The sequence below is a fragment of the Artemia franciscana genome, chromosome 12 (genome assembly GCF_032884065.1).
Source record: "Artemia franciscana chromosome 12, ASM3288406v1, whole genome shotgun sequence".
Taxonomy (NCBI): domain Eukaryota; kingdom Metazoa; phylum Arthropoda; class Branchiopoda; order Anostraca; family Artemiidae; genus Artemia; species Artemia franciscana.
The window spans coordinates 14147517-14165100 of record NC_088874.1 but is presented as its reverse complement, the minus strand read 5'-3'; the positions used below and the strand labels follow the sequence as shown (position 1 = coordinate 14165100).

General features: G+C 37.1%; 1 protein-coding gene across 3 annotated transcripts in view; it reads right to left on the bottom strand.

Moving 5' to 3' along the window:
• LOC136033725 (meiosis regulator and mRNA stability factor 1-like) overlaps positions 1-17584 on the bottom strand; it is a 169892-nt gene that overhangs the window by 103104 nt on the left and 49204 nt on the right. For all 3 annotated transcript variants that reach the window (XM_065714616.1, XM_065714617.1, XM_065714618.1), the window contains 4 exons: positions 13302-13438; positions 9601-9827; positions 1741-1933; positions 55-185 (listed from right to left, as the gene is read on the bottom strand). In XM_065714616.1, coding sequence (XP_065570688.1) covers positions 55-185; positions 1741-1933; positions 9601-9827; positions 13302-13438 — 688 coding nt within the window. The remainder of the gene's footprint in view (positions 1-54; positions 186-1740; positions 1934-9600; positions 9828-13301; positions 13439-17584) is intronic.

Here is a 17584-nt window from a genome sequence, read left to right as displayed (position 1 = left end):
CTTTAGCCATTTATTATCATATCCTAGAACTACAAAGGTATAAAAAAAACTCACAAATGACATATCCATAGCTGTTGGAGGAGGTGCTGTAAAACATGGAGGTGGTGGAATCGTCATGTGCATCGGAGGTGTATACCTATACGCTTTAGTTACACTTCGAAGAGAACCAGACGATTGTCCCATTTCTGAAAGACAAGTCCAATTTTTCACAGGAATAATGTTACTTCACGTAACTGGTGAATGTTTGTAACACCAAATAAATCACATGAGGTTAACAATGGCAGCCAAAGCCAGTATTTATCGACATTACTCGTATATTCAGAGTCCATTGGTTCCAAATCCTTACAAGAAAGTTAACCCTATTTCTCTCTCTCACAATTTGGAGGTTGCGTTCAAACTTATACGATAAGTTGGGAGGAGGGGTAGGAGTACTTATAATTTTGTGTTTAGGGGAAGGTGACAAAAAAATTTCTCACAGGTCCTTTCAAAGAGCATACGCCAACATTTTTTACTGTTTGTGTCTGTTTTTTTTTTGTATTCTGTCTAATTTACAATAAGTTTCAAAATATTTATTAGTATACCTAACAAAATTTTTTCCTTAAAATAAATCATTTAATTTACAAAGAAACGGTTTCCGCTTAAGGATACAGCGTTAAAACCCATGTCCCCTTTGTAGAAGTTAAGGAGAGCATAGAAACATTTAAATGTATTTCTTAATGTTCGCGATATCTCACCCCAAGGTTGATTATATAAATTTCAAATCATTCTTTCTATGCCCTTAAAACACAGGAATAAAGTACGTCCAAAATCGGTAAAAAATGAAATAAAAATGAAGAAAAATATAAAAACAACTATACATTATGAAGAAAAATACAAACAAGCATTAATATCCTCTCAAAAATTTCCCACTGATGTCACAGTTTCCTCTACAAAACTTTTGTTCTTCCCCAAATTTCACGATTTTTCACCTCCTTTTCAAAAAAGTATACAGGGTTTATCCACATGTAAGACACGAAAAATATAGTAATTTTATTCCTCTGCATTTGTAATATATGAATGTCGGGTCCTAAGAATTTGCTCCAATCCTACCCCTACCTTAAGAACAGTGACTTCTTATAGAGTAGAAAACTGCTGTCTTGTGTGAATGAAACTTTTACGGATTGAAATTAATCCCTGCATGGTTCTATTTGGTTTTCAGGTTATCTAACCCCGGCTCTTGCCTACTTGCACGGCTTAACAGATTCCACCAAGATATGACGATTACTTGTCTAGGGTTTGAGATATAAAATTCATGATATTGACATCCACGCCTGGTCCTGAAAACCATGCTGCCACGGCGTGCGCCTTGGCAGACTCTTAGTCAGACTGCTATTTTTCCTAAAATATATACCCGTATCCTCGAAAAAACAAAATGACTACAATCCAACCCAAAAACCATACGGAAAAAAAACCGTCTGATATTTGGACGGACAATGCTTGAGTTACTAAGAAGAAGAGACAGGAGAAAAAAATAGCGTCAAAAAAAAGATACAGTTCCGAGAAATTCAAAACCAATCCTTGTTTGAAAGAGACTGACAAAAGAAAAAGACGAGAAGAAGACAGAACAAATATAGTCCAAGGCAAATGAATAATAAAGAGACCATGTAAATAGCTTGATATTAAAAAAAAACGTAAACCAAGCCGCGCCAACTTCAACAAAAAAGAGATAAAGCGCTAAGGATCAAAAGAAAACTAGCTTACCGGAATTCTTCTTTTTTATTTTTCGATACCCCTCAGGAGTCTGAGTTAAGGATGCATATACAGGATTATCAAAAATCTCAGGATTCTTCATCTCTATCATGCTAGCCTCCATATCTGGACCCCTAACAGTGGGTGGAGGGGTGTCTTTCAGTAGCTGGCTTACCATCCACGGGTCGCATTCCGGAGAAGAGCTCTTAAAACAAAAACATAGCTATTAATCCTATTAAAGTTTCCTTTTACACAATTATCCCCAAGAAAACTCCCCCGCTTGAAAAAACGATCAACCAAAGGGGAAAGACAAACAAAAAGGATGAAGAAACGAAGAGATTGTAGAATATCATATCCATATTTAAATATGGGTACAATGTATGTTGTAAAGTATCTCATAGTACTTATTTTTATAATTTTATTTCTTTTAATTATTTTTTTCGTGTTTTTGGGTATTGGAGGTTGAGTTGTCAAAGCGGGATAAGATAAAGGTTAAAGAAAATAATTTAAAAATATGAAATTAGTGACGACTGTGGAAGAGGTGTCCTATGATGGAAGTGCACAGAGATACCGAATAAGACCAAAATACTACGAGTAATTAAGTGGCAAAGTCCCTTCATCTTGATGACATTGTGGTAGTGAAATTTGATGGCATTTGTTTAGAAACTAATTTCTTCAAAAATATATTGGTGAAATTTAAGAATAATTATAAATTTTCCAGTGTCAATGTCACAGAAAAGAGAAGAGGTGGGATTAAAAAAAAGGACCAAGAATCAAGATAACCGGCGTGAAAATGTTACCACTAATGCCACAAATTACAATCTTCAAGAAAACCAAAATAACATACCATGCCATTGTCCGGATTCAATTATCATTAAAACTTCTGAAGGTTTTGCTGACTTCAAGAAAAAAAAAATTACAACTACAAGGAATGTATTTTTTTTCATATCACGCCTTTACACATAAAAAGAAATCCCTAATGATGATTTATCTAAAAAATCATTTCCCCCAGCAATATTTAGTATTTTCGTCATAAAAATGTATTATTTGGCATTGCAAACTCCTCTCTCCCAATAAAGGATTTTCCGACACTTTCCTCTCCAAAAATGGTGATAGTGTAAAACTATATCTCGACAACAACTTCATAACTAAGTGTCAACACAGTTTTACCTTTTTTCAATAAAAAATACAGAAAATGGGATCTTTTCTTTTTGTACAAGTTAAAGCTAAATAATATCAAGCCTCAATCAAACCAATATTTGACTAGGTAAAACAGTTTGTCGTAACGAGGTGTAAATAAGGAGCGACGCGGCTCAATAGTAACCTAAATTTCCCCCTCCCCCAAAAGAAAAGAATTCTGATATCAATAGATCCATCAAAGAACTGACTTATTAAACTGATTCCAAACATATGTGATTCATCAAATTTTGTGTTACCAATCACAAGCTACCAGCCTCAAAATAGTTGCTTGATTTTCGAGAAAGGAGGAAACACCCTCTAAAAGTCGAATAATCTTAATGAAAATCACACCATCAGATTCAGCGTATCAGAGAATCGTGCTGTAGATGTTTCAATCTCCTATACATAAAAATGTGATATTTTGGATTTTGTGCCAGAAAAAACATCACGGATGCGTGTTTACTTGTTGCTCTTTTGTATGTCTCTCCCAGCGGTGATTATAACGAGCCAATGATCCTAGAAGATCGGGAGAGGTCTAATTTGATCACAAATTAAAAGTTCTAGTACCGCTTTTAAGTAATCCAAAAGATTGGACGGTAGCTAGATCCCCTCCCACGCCCCTTTTCTTCAAAGTTGTCCAATAAAAATTTTGAGATTGCCATATTTTCAACATAGTTGAAAGGTTCAATAGCTACACTTTAACTGAAAACTCCTCCGTGGAGAGTTTTTTCATAATTTTTGCTCCTCCATGGAGGAGCACAATTTTCATGAAAGGGGAGCCTGATTTGTTAACCTTATTTGAAAATCAATCAGATCAGAAATAAAATAAAAACATTTTTTTAACTGAAAGTACATTAAAACTGAAAACGAACAGAAATTATTCCATACAAGAAGGGGGTGCCCTTCTCCCCAACAACTTTCTCTTTGCGCACTAATTGTCACGATTTCTTAAGAACGACTCCTATGACGCAAGAGCCGTTTAATTAGAATAAAAAGCTTTTTTACAACTGCTTAAAAAACTTTAGGGTGAAGAGTAGGGGCAACCCCTTCAGATGCAGAGTAATTTCTGTTCATTTTGAGGTTTAATGTTGCTCCTTACTATCAATTGAAAAAACTTTTTTTTTTTTTTTTATTTAATCATTATAGGTACAACGCGGCAAATGCAAAAATCACAATAGATACAAATAAAAAAGAACAAGGAAATTCAATGATTATTGACTGAAATGATTATCAACTCTGCCTGCCCAAGTGCCATAGGTATTAGGCAGCCAGTCCCAAGCCTGGAAAAGGAGGAGGGTTGGGCTGTGGGCCTGCAACCTACACCCGGGACCTGGAGTACATTCCTCAGGAGAAAAACCTTCAGCAACTGAATCATCAAGACTGAGCCGCGGGTAGAATCCCTTAATGATGCTAACACCAACGAACCCAAGGAAACGATTTATGAAAGCGAACAATAACCTGAAGCTTGGTTTTTGGAATGTACGAACGATATCTCAACCATGCAAAGCAGAGCAATTAAAAAAGGGATGACAATACCACTTGGACCTACTAGCTTTCCCAGAAGTGCGGTGGACTGGCTCAGGAATAAAAAAGTTTGATGCTGGTCATACCATCATATACAAAGGTCAAACAGATAAGTGAGAAGTTGGAGTTGCCTTGATAATGCCAAAGCAGACCCACAAGTCACTCCAAAAATGGACTCCTGTATCCCTGAGAATATTAACTGCAAGATTTTTTGGGAACACATGCGAAACTTTCAGTCGCTGTATGCGACGGCCCTACAAATGAAGCCCCTGATGAAGAAAAAGATGAGTTCTATAGTTGAAGCCACAGCCAAAGGGGTTCTATAGTTCTATAGTTGAAGCCGCACCAAGGCATGACGTTGTTTGCTTCCTTGGAGACTTTAACGCTAAACTAGGAAATGACCAATCCTTCAGTCCATAAGTTCTTGGTCAACATGGTCTGTATCAAAGAAATGAAAATCGGGAGTTTCTAATTGGTTTTGCCCAAATGAATGACCTTGTAGTTGGTGATTCTCTGTTTCCTCACAGAGAACTAAAATCGGGTACTTTACGAACACTACTAAATCAGTGAGTTTTTTCAAGTGAATTATCTTAACATTTCATAATAACCGGCTTCGGATTAAAAAGACTTATAATCCTGACCTATATACCATAAGTAATTCAATGACCTTCTATTATTTCACAACAATTGGCTTGGAATTGTAGCGACATATAATAGTGACGTAAATAAAATTCAAAGTTCTAGTGCCCTTTTTAAGTAACCAAAAAATTGGAGGGCAACTAGGCCCCCTCCCCCACCCCTTTTTTTCAAGACCGCCCGATCAAAATTTTGAGAAAGCCATTTAGCCGAAAAAAGTAAAATTAGTAAGTAAATTTCGTTTTAATTATTCATGTACGGTGAGCCAAAATCAAAACCTGCATGAATTCAAAAACATTCAGAAATTAAATAAATATACAAGTTTTTTTTAATTAAAAGTAAGGAGCGGCATTAAAACTTAAACAAAACAGAAATTATTCCGTATATGAAAGGGGCTGTCCCCTCCTCAACGCCCCACTCTTTACACTAAAGTTTTTTATTGTTTTAAAAAGCAGAGTAGTGAGAAAGAGTCAAACTTTAGCGTGAAGAGCCAGGGGTTGAGGGGGGAACTGCCCCTTTCATATACGGAATAATTTGTCTCTGTTTTAAGTCTTAATGTCGCCCCTTAGTTTCAGTTTAAAAACTTTATTTTTATCTCTTATTAAAAGAAAAGTGATAAGAAGGAATGTGGTAATTATAGAAACATGAGCCTAGTTTCGGTAGGAAGAAAACTACTTAGACCTAGAGACACTATAGCTAAAGTTTTAAGAGAAGTGCAATGTGGTTTTACGAAGGGTAGAGGATGCGTCGACCGAATTTTCACTATTAGATCAAGAATTGAGAAGTGTCTGAGTCATCAAATGCCTTTAGTCCTTAGTTTTAAAGATTATGAGCAAGTGTTCTATCTCCTTGATAACAGAGATTTAGCGAAGGTCCTATCCTTGCATGGTATACCAGAAAAATAAATTAAAGTGATCAGTGCTATGTATGAGAATTAAATAAAAAAAACTTAATTTTTTAGCTGAAAGTAAGGAGCGACATTAAAACTTAAAACGAACAGAAATGACTCCGTATATGAAATGGGTTGTCCCCTCCGCAATCCCTCACTCTTTACGCTAAAGCTTTTAATTGTTTTAAAAAATAGAATTGTGGCAAAGAGTCAAACTTTAGCGTAAAGAGCAAGGGATTGCGGAGGGGACAACCCATTTCATATACGGAGTCATTTTTGTTCGTTTTAGGTTTTAGTGTCGCTCCTTACTTTCAGCTAAAAAAATTAATTTTTTTTTATTTAATTTCTGAACGTTTTTGAATTAATGCATGTTTGGTTTTGGCTCTCCGCACATAAATTATTAAAATGAAATTTGTCTATTAATTCTTTTTTGGCTAAATGGCTTTCTCTTAGTTTCGATCAGACGATTTTGAGAAATAAGGGGTGGAGAAGGAGGTCTAGTTGCCCTCCAATTTTTCGGTTACTTAAAGATGCAACTACAACTTTTAATTTTTAACGAATGTTTTTATTAGTAAAAAATATGCGTAACTTAAGAATTAACTTACGTAACAAACTTTCATAATCTTATAGTTTTATTATGTATACGAGGGGGTTTGTACCCTCGTTAATACCTCGCTCTTTACACTAAATCGTAAGTTTTGTCCCAATTCTTTAAGAATGACCCCTGAATCAGAAAGGCCATAGAATAAATAGTTGAAATTACTAAAAATACTTTAGCATAAAGACCGAGGTATTTATCTCCTCCTAAATACCTCGCTCTTTATGCTAAAGTATTTTTAGAACCCCTCATATGCGTAATAATCTCTGTTCGTTTTAAGTTTCAATGCTAATCCTTCCTTTCATTTGAAAAAACGTTTTCATGTTTATTTTTCATTGTTTTCTTATAGTAATGCTAGAAAATCCTGCACCCTTTTCATTGAATTTTTCTTCCCCCATGACAGATTCCTCCAAGGAAAGATCCTCCAACATAGCCCCCTCCCCTCAGCCTCATCCCCAAAAAAATAAAATCGCCCTGAAAACGTCTGTACACTTCCCAATAACCATTACTATATGTAAACACTGGTCAAAGTTTGTAACTTGCAGCCCCTCCCCCAGGGATTGTGGGGGAGTAAATCATCCCCAAAGACACAGTTATTATGGTTTTCGATTATTCTGAACAAAATGGCATCTCAAAATTTTGATCCGTTGACTTTGGGAAAAAAATGAGCGTGGGAGGGGGCCTAGATGCCCTCCAATTTTTTGGTCACTTAAAAAGGGCACTAGAACTTTTCATTTCCGTTAGAATGAGCCCTCTTGCGACATTCTAGGACCACTGGGTGGATACGATAACCCCTTGGAAAAAAAACTAAAAAAAAAACAAAAAACAAACAAACAAACAAATAAACACGCACCCGTTATTTGTCTTCTGGCAAAAAATACAAAATTCCACATTTTTGTAGATAGGAGCTTGAAACTTCTACAGTAGGGTTCTCTGATACGCTGAATCTGATGGTGTCATTTTCGTTCAGATTCTACGACTTTTAGGGGATGTTTCCCCCTATTTTCTTAAATAAGGCAATCTCAGGCTCGTAACTTTTGATGGGTAAGACTAAACGTGATGAAACTTATATATTTAAAATCAGCATTAAAATGCGATTCTTTTGATGTAGCTATTGATAACAAAATTCAATTTTTTAGAGTTTTGGTTACTATTGAGCCGGGTCGCTCCTTACTACAGTTCGTTACCACGAACTGTTTGATAATATTGCTGCGGTTAAGGTAGAAAGTTAGTAGCTGGTTTCGCATTCAATCAGGAGTTGAGAATGGTTACATTATATCCCCGTTGGAATAGATTATTTTGATTGATTTTGTCATAAGAAGCAGAACAAAGACAACGGGAGAGCACTGAAGCAAATGGGAAAGTAAACCTTTCCTAGACTTAGATTATACTGATGATTTATGCATCCTAGAGGAGAATTTTTCCATTTTATTACCTAGGTAGTATTAATAGCAAAGACGGTTGGTGCAGTTAAGTTTTAAAAGTTGAGTAGCCAAGCCCCAGGGTTTTCACAGTTTTTTCACAATAGAAAAAAAAAGTTTGGAAAAATAGGAAGATAAGTCACCGAACCTATATAAGAGTCTTAGACGCTGCAGTGATGATAATGGTAAAGTGTGATTCTGAAGCATGGACGCTTTGAAAAACTGAAGACGAGTTGGCAGATGTTTTCCAGAGAAATTTCCTGTGTTGTCTTTTTTTTTGGTGGGGGGGGGGGGTTCCCGACTGACTGGCCATATCTCAAATAGTGAACTACACGGAAAATGTGGTACAACCCAAAACATCGGTCTATAATTAGAGAAAAGGCTGAGATAGCTAGCACACGTACTGCGAATGATAGATTGCCAAACAGTGTCCTTGTTAGCCAACCATTCAAGGCCAAACGAAAAGTGCATCATCCCCGAATGGGTGGGAGGATGTTGTAAGTAAACATTTAAGGAAAATGGAAACTTTTTGGGAGGCCTTAAATAGATTAGGATGGAGGTGAAGCGTGCGTAGCTGTGCTGGCCTCGCGCAGCTTAGTGCTGCGGTAAGTTGTTAGCACCAGTGGCTATTGCTCTAATATTTTCCTCTGAAATTCTAATGACCTTAATCCTTTTGTTCCACCGGAGCTATCCAGGTCACCCAGAAAGAGCCACCCTTATACAAACTGATGCCCAAACATCTTCTCATTACAATTTGGACTATCGTGTTGAAGTGCATCAGTTCCCAAGTAGGGGTAACGAAGGATATTTTTTTTAGTCTTCCTCTTCATTTGGTTCCATCTGGTTGCTACCTTTTGTTGATGCATTACTTTTGTTACAAAAGACTTTCACCAGAAAGAGCAGAGTATCTGGTGGGAAACATATTTTCTTGTTAGGGTTCACCATCTGCAAAGACAGTTGTTCTTGAAAGCAAAGATCCTCTTTTCTTGCTGCTGGTCTAAATTCCAGAATTCATGTGGTTCAGGCATGAATATTTTGTAAACAGATGCTCTTTTTTTACTTAAAACCTCACTGTTCTTACTTCAAAACCTTACCAACAGACTCTCTTAGTTTAAGAGCGTGAGCTCACCCTTCCCTGGCATTGGCTTCACAAAGCCCCTTGAAAAATCTCAGAAATGGTGGTCTATGGTTACACATTTCGTGTTGGAAAACTTTCCTGCATACTTATTGGTATTCTCTTAGCTCTATGACAGCACAATGTAATTTTATATATTATAGGCCAAAGCAAAATAAACTTAAATTATTCTACCACACATTGTAAATTTTTATAGATTTTTAGTTTAAATCCTTTTAACTACAGTCATGTAAGTCAAGCCAAGAAAAACTGTACAGGTATATTATACATTCTTGTATGACAATGCCATCTACACTATTTACAGTGTCCAATGCAGAGAATCACAGGAGAAATACGAAAATAAATGAAGAGAAGTGAAAGTAATTTTTTTTGCTTCATTTTTATATCGGTTACCACTACTCAGTCCGATTCATCAATAACAACTAACGCAAAAGTCAAAGTCATCTTTTAGAAAATATTAAAAAAAAAAGAAATTGGAGCTTTTACATACCATGGCTGTAGGCTTCTCAGTTGTCGATGGATTGGGGTTTGAGCTAGACATTGTAATGGGTAAACCAATCTCAACTGGATTTGGTGGAGGTGGAAACGGTCCCATTTTTTGTATATAAGGCGAAAACATGTTCGGCATAACAAACCCTTTGGGCGTAAGAAGCGGCGAAAAAGATTCTTCAGGTATCATCGTCTGTGGCAACAACATTGGTTTAACCTCTGGTAAACCTGCATTTAAAAATTGAATTGCTGTATTCACTAAAAATTTCATAAAAAACACTTAACTTAGCCAGAATGAACTTCTAACAGGAAAAAAACGGTTTAACTTAATTTTCAAATCGTAATTTTTATATTCCTCAAAATACAAAACTGTTATTGCTGTTAAACCTAGAAGCTGCATCTGAGATTTCCAGCAAAATTAAGGACTAGAATTGAATATTTATCAATATTGCAGGATGAACGTATTTCATGGTAATCATATTGGACAGACTAATAAATTGGCAGCTCTTGTTGACTAGATGGCAAAAGCTATCTTTCTAGATAGTGAAGAATAGCATGAAGGATAAACAGTTTTTCGCTATTTCGAATGATTTATTGAAAATGGATTTTAAGGATAGGCGGCGGAACTATTGCTACGGATAGTATCAGTACAATCAATTCTCGTGCTGCGTCATGCTCAAGTTTGTCGATAAAATCAATATTATGCAGGATTAAATCGCCAATTATGTACCCTGTTCGTGGATCTCCTGAGTTGAGTAATGTTGAACTTTCATGCATAAAATTTGCGAGTGACCAGCAAGAGTTGAAGTTTAAGGCATAATTAATTAAAATTGGAAAAGATGAAAGCATAGAATAGCAGTTTTCTCATTTGTAAGAGAATCTGGCAAAAGATACAAAGACACTGTAGTAAAAGTATGATGTTAAAATCAGGTGAAAACACATGTCATTCCGAACTTTTGGCTTTCTCTTATGACAACCGTTTGGCTCATGCAAAACTCCGACCATTTTTTTTTTCTTAATATGAAGGCTGTAAAGAGTGCAATAGGAAGCTATTGTACTACATAATCTCCTGGCATAAAACTTTGGTAAATAAAATAAAATACTGGCTAACAAAATAAAAAAAAGCCAGTTTCACTGGATAACTGAAGACCTTCCTGTTATTCGCTGTTCCATTGAGCCATTATCCGTGAAAGGCTACAAGTTTCTTGGCTGAAATACGATAGAACAGCTGCTCAAAAAGTTTTCTGCTAAGAGGTCCAAGAATTCAAAATTGAACCTGGTATCATTACAACTAGCCGGGAGAAGATTGTTGAACTCTAGAAACACCATTCCTAGAGACTTTTAATACCCAAGTTGATCCGCTGCCACCTACTAGATCCTCTATAATACCCCAAAGGATGAACATCAAGGTGTTAAATTAGAGTCCCCCGATGAAGGAAAAATCCCGACAGCAATACAGAAAACAAGAAATTAAAAAGAACCGTTTCAGTTCAATCAGAAGCACCATCACATGTCCAAGCAGAGCGGGCTTTCGACTTGGAATGGACTGATTCGACCAATTCTTCACACTCCGACAAATTCTACAGCACCTCCTGAAGAAGAAGCAGATCATAGTAGCCTTCTAAGTCAAATTAATAACAGCATTTAGTTCGATTGCTCGCGATAGCATATGTATTGCGATAAGGGGAGACGACGTCCCTGAGAAACTAATACATCTCACTCAGGCATACTATCACCATTTTCGTACCTGCGTACAAGTTGATGGAGAATTTTCTTAGCTCGTCGATATCGATTTTAGAGTGAGCCAGAGATGCGCGTTATGTTCCCCATGTTCTTTAAATTTGTTATCGATTTGACAATGAAGCGTATCACGCATTCGTCATTGGCGTCAAAGTACGCCGTAATTTATCCGTCTGAGAACCGTACAGAACGAGCACAAGCCATGCTACGCAATGTTAATGTCGATGTGGAGCATGTTGGCCAGAAGATTAGCAAGTAAAAAACTAAAACTCAAACAAACAATAAAGATGTATTGGAAAGTGATATTTTTCTCAATAATGACCACTTGCAAGCAGTAGATTAATTCAAGCATCTGGGATCTCTCGTTGGCATCTCCAGTAGTTGCAGGAAGGATGTACAGAACAGAATATCTTCAGCATCAGTAGTTTTTCCACACCGAAGGAAAACTAAAAAGATGGAGAGATATACTGTTAAAACGAAAATCCAGATGTACGAGGCATCTCTGTTCCGTATTCCTTTACAGATGTGAGACTTGGCCTCTTAAAGCCACGGATGTCCAAGCTATCACCGTGTTTAACTATTCATGCTTGTAGCGAATCCTTGGTGTTTCCATACAAGATAGCACCGGAAATTTCCAAATTAGACGGCGATGCCGTCAAAGTAGATGGGGAATGAGGTCTGGACTGGTAATTGCTCGTTGCCATCAGAACTCAGCAGGACAATAGAGCACTTACCAAACAACGCCGCCGAACCTGGTTTGACCATGTTAGTTGAAAAGTTTATGATTCCCTAGCAGAAAAAGATACGCATCATATACAAGTAAAGTGGGCAAGTAAAGACCTGGGTAGACACAGTACAGAAAGACAAAGAGCCAATTAACGGCTACCATCATCATGGTTGTAGATGGTACAAACATTGACCGGAGATTTCTATGTCTCTCACAACTGATAGTGGCTTGGTACCCAAAAGTCCGTCACATCATAGCACCAGGGAGAGCTAAATCACCTGTGATCTGATACAAGTACAAGTATGCACAAGCACTGATAAAGAAAGTTACAAACAAATCACAATAAAGTAATTAAACTTAAGCAATATCGCACAGTTTTCTATACATGGAGTAAGAATTTCTAGAAGCATAGAGTCATAGGAGGTAGGAACGCAAGAGCAAGGATTCCTAAACAATGAGACAGGGATTTTTTTTTCAACTTTTTTTATGGAGATAGAAAAACGGCATTTTTCAAATCTATGGGAGAGAGAGGGGGGGGGTAGTTCTGTTCTGTTTTTGCCGAATCATTTCAATGAACATACCAAAAACGGTATTTCCCTAAACGTATAGGGGGAATGAGATCTAGACTGGATATTGCTCAACAGCCCAAGCCACCCAAAAGAGAAGAAAGCCAAGACAAAAAAAAGAAATAGAAGGAAAAAAACAAATGAAGATAAATTTTCAGCCAGTGAATTCTCATTTAATCACTGAAAATCATTCCCCTCTTTTCTTTTCTTTTTTTTCATCGTTCATCTTTTTTATTCGTTCATCGTGTATGGTCCTAGAACCGTAATATAAATGGAAACTAGCTGATAAATACAATTTATAAATCCTCTGAGTGAAAAAATATTCAGGAGTCGTTTGTGCTTGCTTTAGCGTTTAAGTACATTTTAGCTGAATTATTCAAATTGGTTAAAAGGAAAACATTCAGCATTCAAAACATTTTGTTTTTGCTTGTGCGTTTAGGTATATTTTAGCAAAAATATTCCAATCGATTGGAATGAAACATTTAATATTCAACCTTTTAACATGTCTTAATTTTAGTTTACTTATGAACATACCAATTTAAGAGGGAATCTTCCCTCGGTACAGCTTAATTAATGTGAAATAGGTAGGATTCGGTTTAGGGGGGGGGGTCTAAATTATGGCCTTAAGACAGTAGTTTAAAATCAATGTAATATAGTACTGAGACTTACAGCATTCATCCATAGGCACTTCTCTCGACGATATTTTATCTTTTGGCTGAGCCATTTCTGGAAGTGGAGATGGACGAACTTTGCTTGATGAGGTCAAAGTTCCACACACTACAGCGCCATCCATCCTTATTCTAGCTCTAAATGAGAAAGCAAGTAAAAAATTTCTTCAACTGGTTTAGATATAAGGGAAATCTAGACGGGGGTGTACTGCAATACTAATTACAACATAATAAATAATTATATCATCTACGAGTAGGGAAACACACATGCCAATAGTAATCAAAAATTTTAAAAAAGAAGTTTCAAAATATATATGCATAAAAAAAAGAGCTAAGGGCTCATATGGCACTTGTAAGGAGGTCGGAAGAGCCAAGAGCTCATATGGCATGAGCTCTATCAAAATTCTAAGAATCAATAGATTGGGTTAAAATGAAAAATTCGAGGCTTAATAACGGTAAGGAATTAAAATAAGAGCTCTGAGACACGAGGTCCTTCTAAATATCAAAATTCATTAAGATCCGATCACCCATTCGTAAGTTAAAAATACCTCATTTTTTCTGATTTTCCCCCTCCCTTCAGCCCCACAGATGGTCGAATCGGAGAAAACACCATTATCAAGTCAAATTGTGCAGGTCCCTGACACGCCTACCAATTTTATAGTCCTAGCACGTCCAGAAGCACCGAACTCGCCAAAGAACTGGACCCCTTCCCCCTACCTCCCCTACATAGAATGGATCCAGTCGGGTCACGTCAATCATGTATCTACGACATTTGCTTATTCTACTCACCCAGTTTCATCCCGATCTCTCCACCCTAAGCGTTTTCCAAGATTTTCGGTTTCCCCCTCCAGCTCCCCCCATCGTAACCAGATCTGGTCAGAATTTAAAATAAGAGCTCTAGGCATAAATTTCTTCTAAATATCAAATTTCATTAAGATCCAGTCACCCGTTCGTAAGTTAAAAATACTTCAATTTTTCTAATTTTTCCGAATTAACACCCCCTACCCCAACTCCCCAAAAAAGAGCAAATTCAGTCCGGTTATGTCAATCACGTATCTAGGACTTGTGCTTATTCTTCCCATCAAGTTTCATCCCGATCTCTCCACTCTAAGCGTTTTCCAAGATTTCCCGCTTCCCTTCCAACTCCCTCCGATATAACTGGATAAAGCCGAGACTTAAAATAAGAGCTCTGAGACAAGAGGTACTTCTAAATATCAAAATTCATTAAAATACGATCACTCATTCGTAAGTTAAAAATATCTCATTTTTTCAATTTTTTCCCTCCCTCCAACCCCCAGGTGGTCGAATCGGGGAAATGACTGTTATGAAGTCAATTTGTGGAGGTCCCTGAAACGCTCACCAATTTTTATCGTCCTAACACGTCCAGATGCACCAAACTCGCCAAAGCACTGGAAATCCCCCAACTCCCCCAAAGAGAGTGGAACAGGTCCAGCTATGCCAATACCGCATCCAGAACTTGTGCTAATTCCTCCCATGAAGTTTAATCCGAATCTCTCGACTCTAAGCGTTTTCAAAGATTTCCAGTTTCCAAGATTTCTGTTTCCCTCTTCCACCCCCTATGTCTTTGGATCCAATTCTAATATAAAATGGAGCATCTGTGACATAAAATCTTTCTTACAAGTTTCATTAAGATCCGATCACCCGTTCTTAAGGCAAAGATACCTCAATTTTCACGTTTTCCAAGATTTCCAATTTCATCTTCAAACTTCTCCCAATGTCACCAGATCGGGATTTTAAATAAGAGCTCTGAAGCACAAGATCCTTCTAGTTATCAAATTTCATTGAGATCTTATCACCCGTTCGTAAGTTAAAAATACCTCATTTTTTAATAAATTTTTCCGAATTACCCCACCCCAACAGAGAGCCAATCCGGTCTGATTATTTCAATCACGTATCTAGGACTTGTGCTTATTCTTCCCACAAAGCATCATCACGATCCCTCCACTCTAAGCTTTTTCCAAGATTTCCGGTTTCTCCCTCCAACTCCCTCAAATCACCAGATCCGGTCGGGATTTAAAATGAGATCTCTGAGACACGAGGTCCTTCCAAAAATCAAATTTCACTAGGATTCAATCACCCGTTCGTAAGTTAAAAATACCTCATTTTTTCTAATTTTTCCAAATTACCGAATTAGGTCTCCCCCCAACCCCCCCAAAGCAAGCAGATCCGGTCTGGTAATGTCAATCACGTGTCTAGGACTTGTACTTTTTCTTCCCAACAAGTTTCATCCCGATCTCTCCACTCTAAGTATTTGTCAAGATTTCTAGTTTCCCTTCCAACTCCTCCCAATGACAATGGATCCAGTCAGGATGTAAAATGAGAGGTCTGAGTTACGAGATCTTTCTAAATATCAAATTTCATTAAGATCCAATCACTCGTTCGCAATTTAAAAATACCTCATTTTTTCTAATTTTTCCTAATTACCCCCACCCTAACTCCCCCAGAGAGAGCAGATCCATTATGGTTATGTCAATCACGTATCTAGGACTTATGCTTATTTTCCCCACCAAGTTTCATCCCGATCCCTCCCCTCTAAGCATTTTTCGAGATTTCAGGTTTCCCCTCCAACTCCCCCCAAATCACCGGATCCGGTCGGGATTTAAAATAAGAGCTCTGAGATACGATATCCTTCTAAATATTAAATTTCATTAAGATCCAACCACTCGTTCGTAAGTTAAAAATACATCATTTTTTCTAATTTTCCGAATTCACTCCACTCCCCCCCCCCAGATGGTCGAACCGGTGAAACGACTATTTCTAATTTAATCTGGTCTGTCCCCTATTACGTTTGCCAAAGTTCCATCGTTCTAACTTATCTGGAAGCGCCCAAACTAGCAAAACCGGAAAAGACAGACAGATAGGCCGACAGACCGAGATAAATTGCGATCGCTATATGTCACTTGGTAAATTTCAAGTGCCATAAAAATCGGGTTTTCATGGTGATCCTAAAAATGTAAAATTCATTAAATTAAAATTAACTACCAAAAGTAACGAGTCTGAGAAACTATACATCATTTTCAAAAAAGGATGCAAAACATCCCCAAGAGAGCAAATGATCTTGATGAAAATCACCACGTCAAATTCATCATATAATAGAACGCTATTATAAACACTCCAAGCTATTGCTAACCAAATTGTGAATTTTGTATATTTCTCAAAACGAATGATCACGGAATCGTGTTCGTTTGTTTTTATTTTATTTACTTTTTTCAGATAGAAGACGGCTGTTAAAAATCCGGAGGACTTATTCGGACAGAAATTAAAATTTCTATCCACCTAAAGTAACGAGCATGAGCAAATTTACCTCATTTATGAAAATAGGACAAAAAATCCCAAAAAGGCCAAATGATCCTGACGAAAATTACATCATCAAATTCAGCATAGAAGAGAACCGTGCTATCTACAAAAGTACAAAATTTTGTATATTTTCTGAGCTGAATGATCCAATATACGTGTTTGTTTACTTTGTTGTTGTTGATATCCCAGACTCACTGTTCTAGAAAATCGGAGGAAGACTTATTCCGACAGAAATTAAAATGTATGCTGTCCTTTTTTAAGAAGTAAAAACGTATGTCCCATAGCAAAGTGGCGCTTTCAGCCCTTTTCTAACACAAAGTAGCAACTTGCCCCTAAGAGGGAGAAAAAACTATCAATTGGAAATTCTGATATAGCCAATGAATTTAAAATACTAAGCTCCTCAATTTCAGAAGCAGTAATATCGCGCGGGGGCAAATTTGTTTCTAAAGATGCAATAAGTTGATACAAAACAAATTAATAGACGGTTAACATAGACAATTATTTTAAAGCTTCGGTTAAGTAATTTGATTCGCATGAGCCTTAATTAAATTATGCGCAGTAATGGGTACTTGCCCATTAGCTATTAGGAAAGAGGGCTGGTGGACAAGTGGAGGGGGCAGAAAGGAGGAAGTCTATCTGGAGATTTAGCAGAATATTGTTATGCCCAAATTTTCAAACTCACCGTGAGCCTTCATATAAATGTAGGTTTGGAGAGGGTAGGGGGTACAAAAATGTACCTACAAACCTCTTCATTCCTAGTAATGCTTTTAAATTAAGCCCGTAATATGGTTGTTGCAAGGTGAATGCTCCCTTCTAATTTCGAACTATTTTTTTCGGTAGACCATAAATATTAGATTCATATGCTTACCAGCACACAAAGGGGAGACGCAGAGAGATCATGAGTGCCACCAGGCAATTTCTAAGGAGAGGGTCAAATGCTTGCAGGAGCTCTGCCTTAACCCTTTA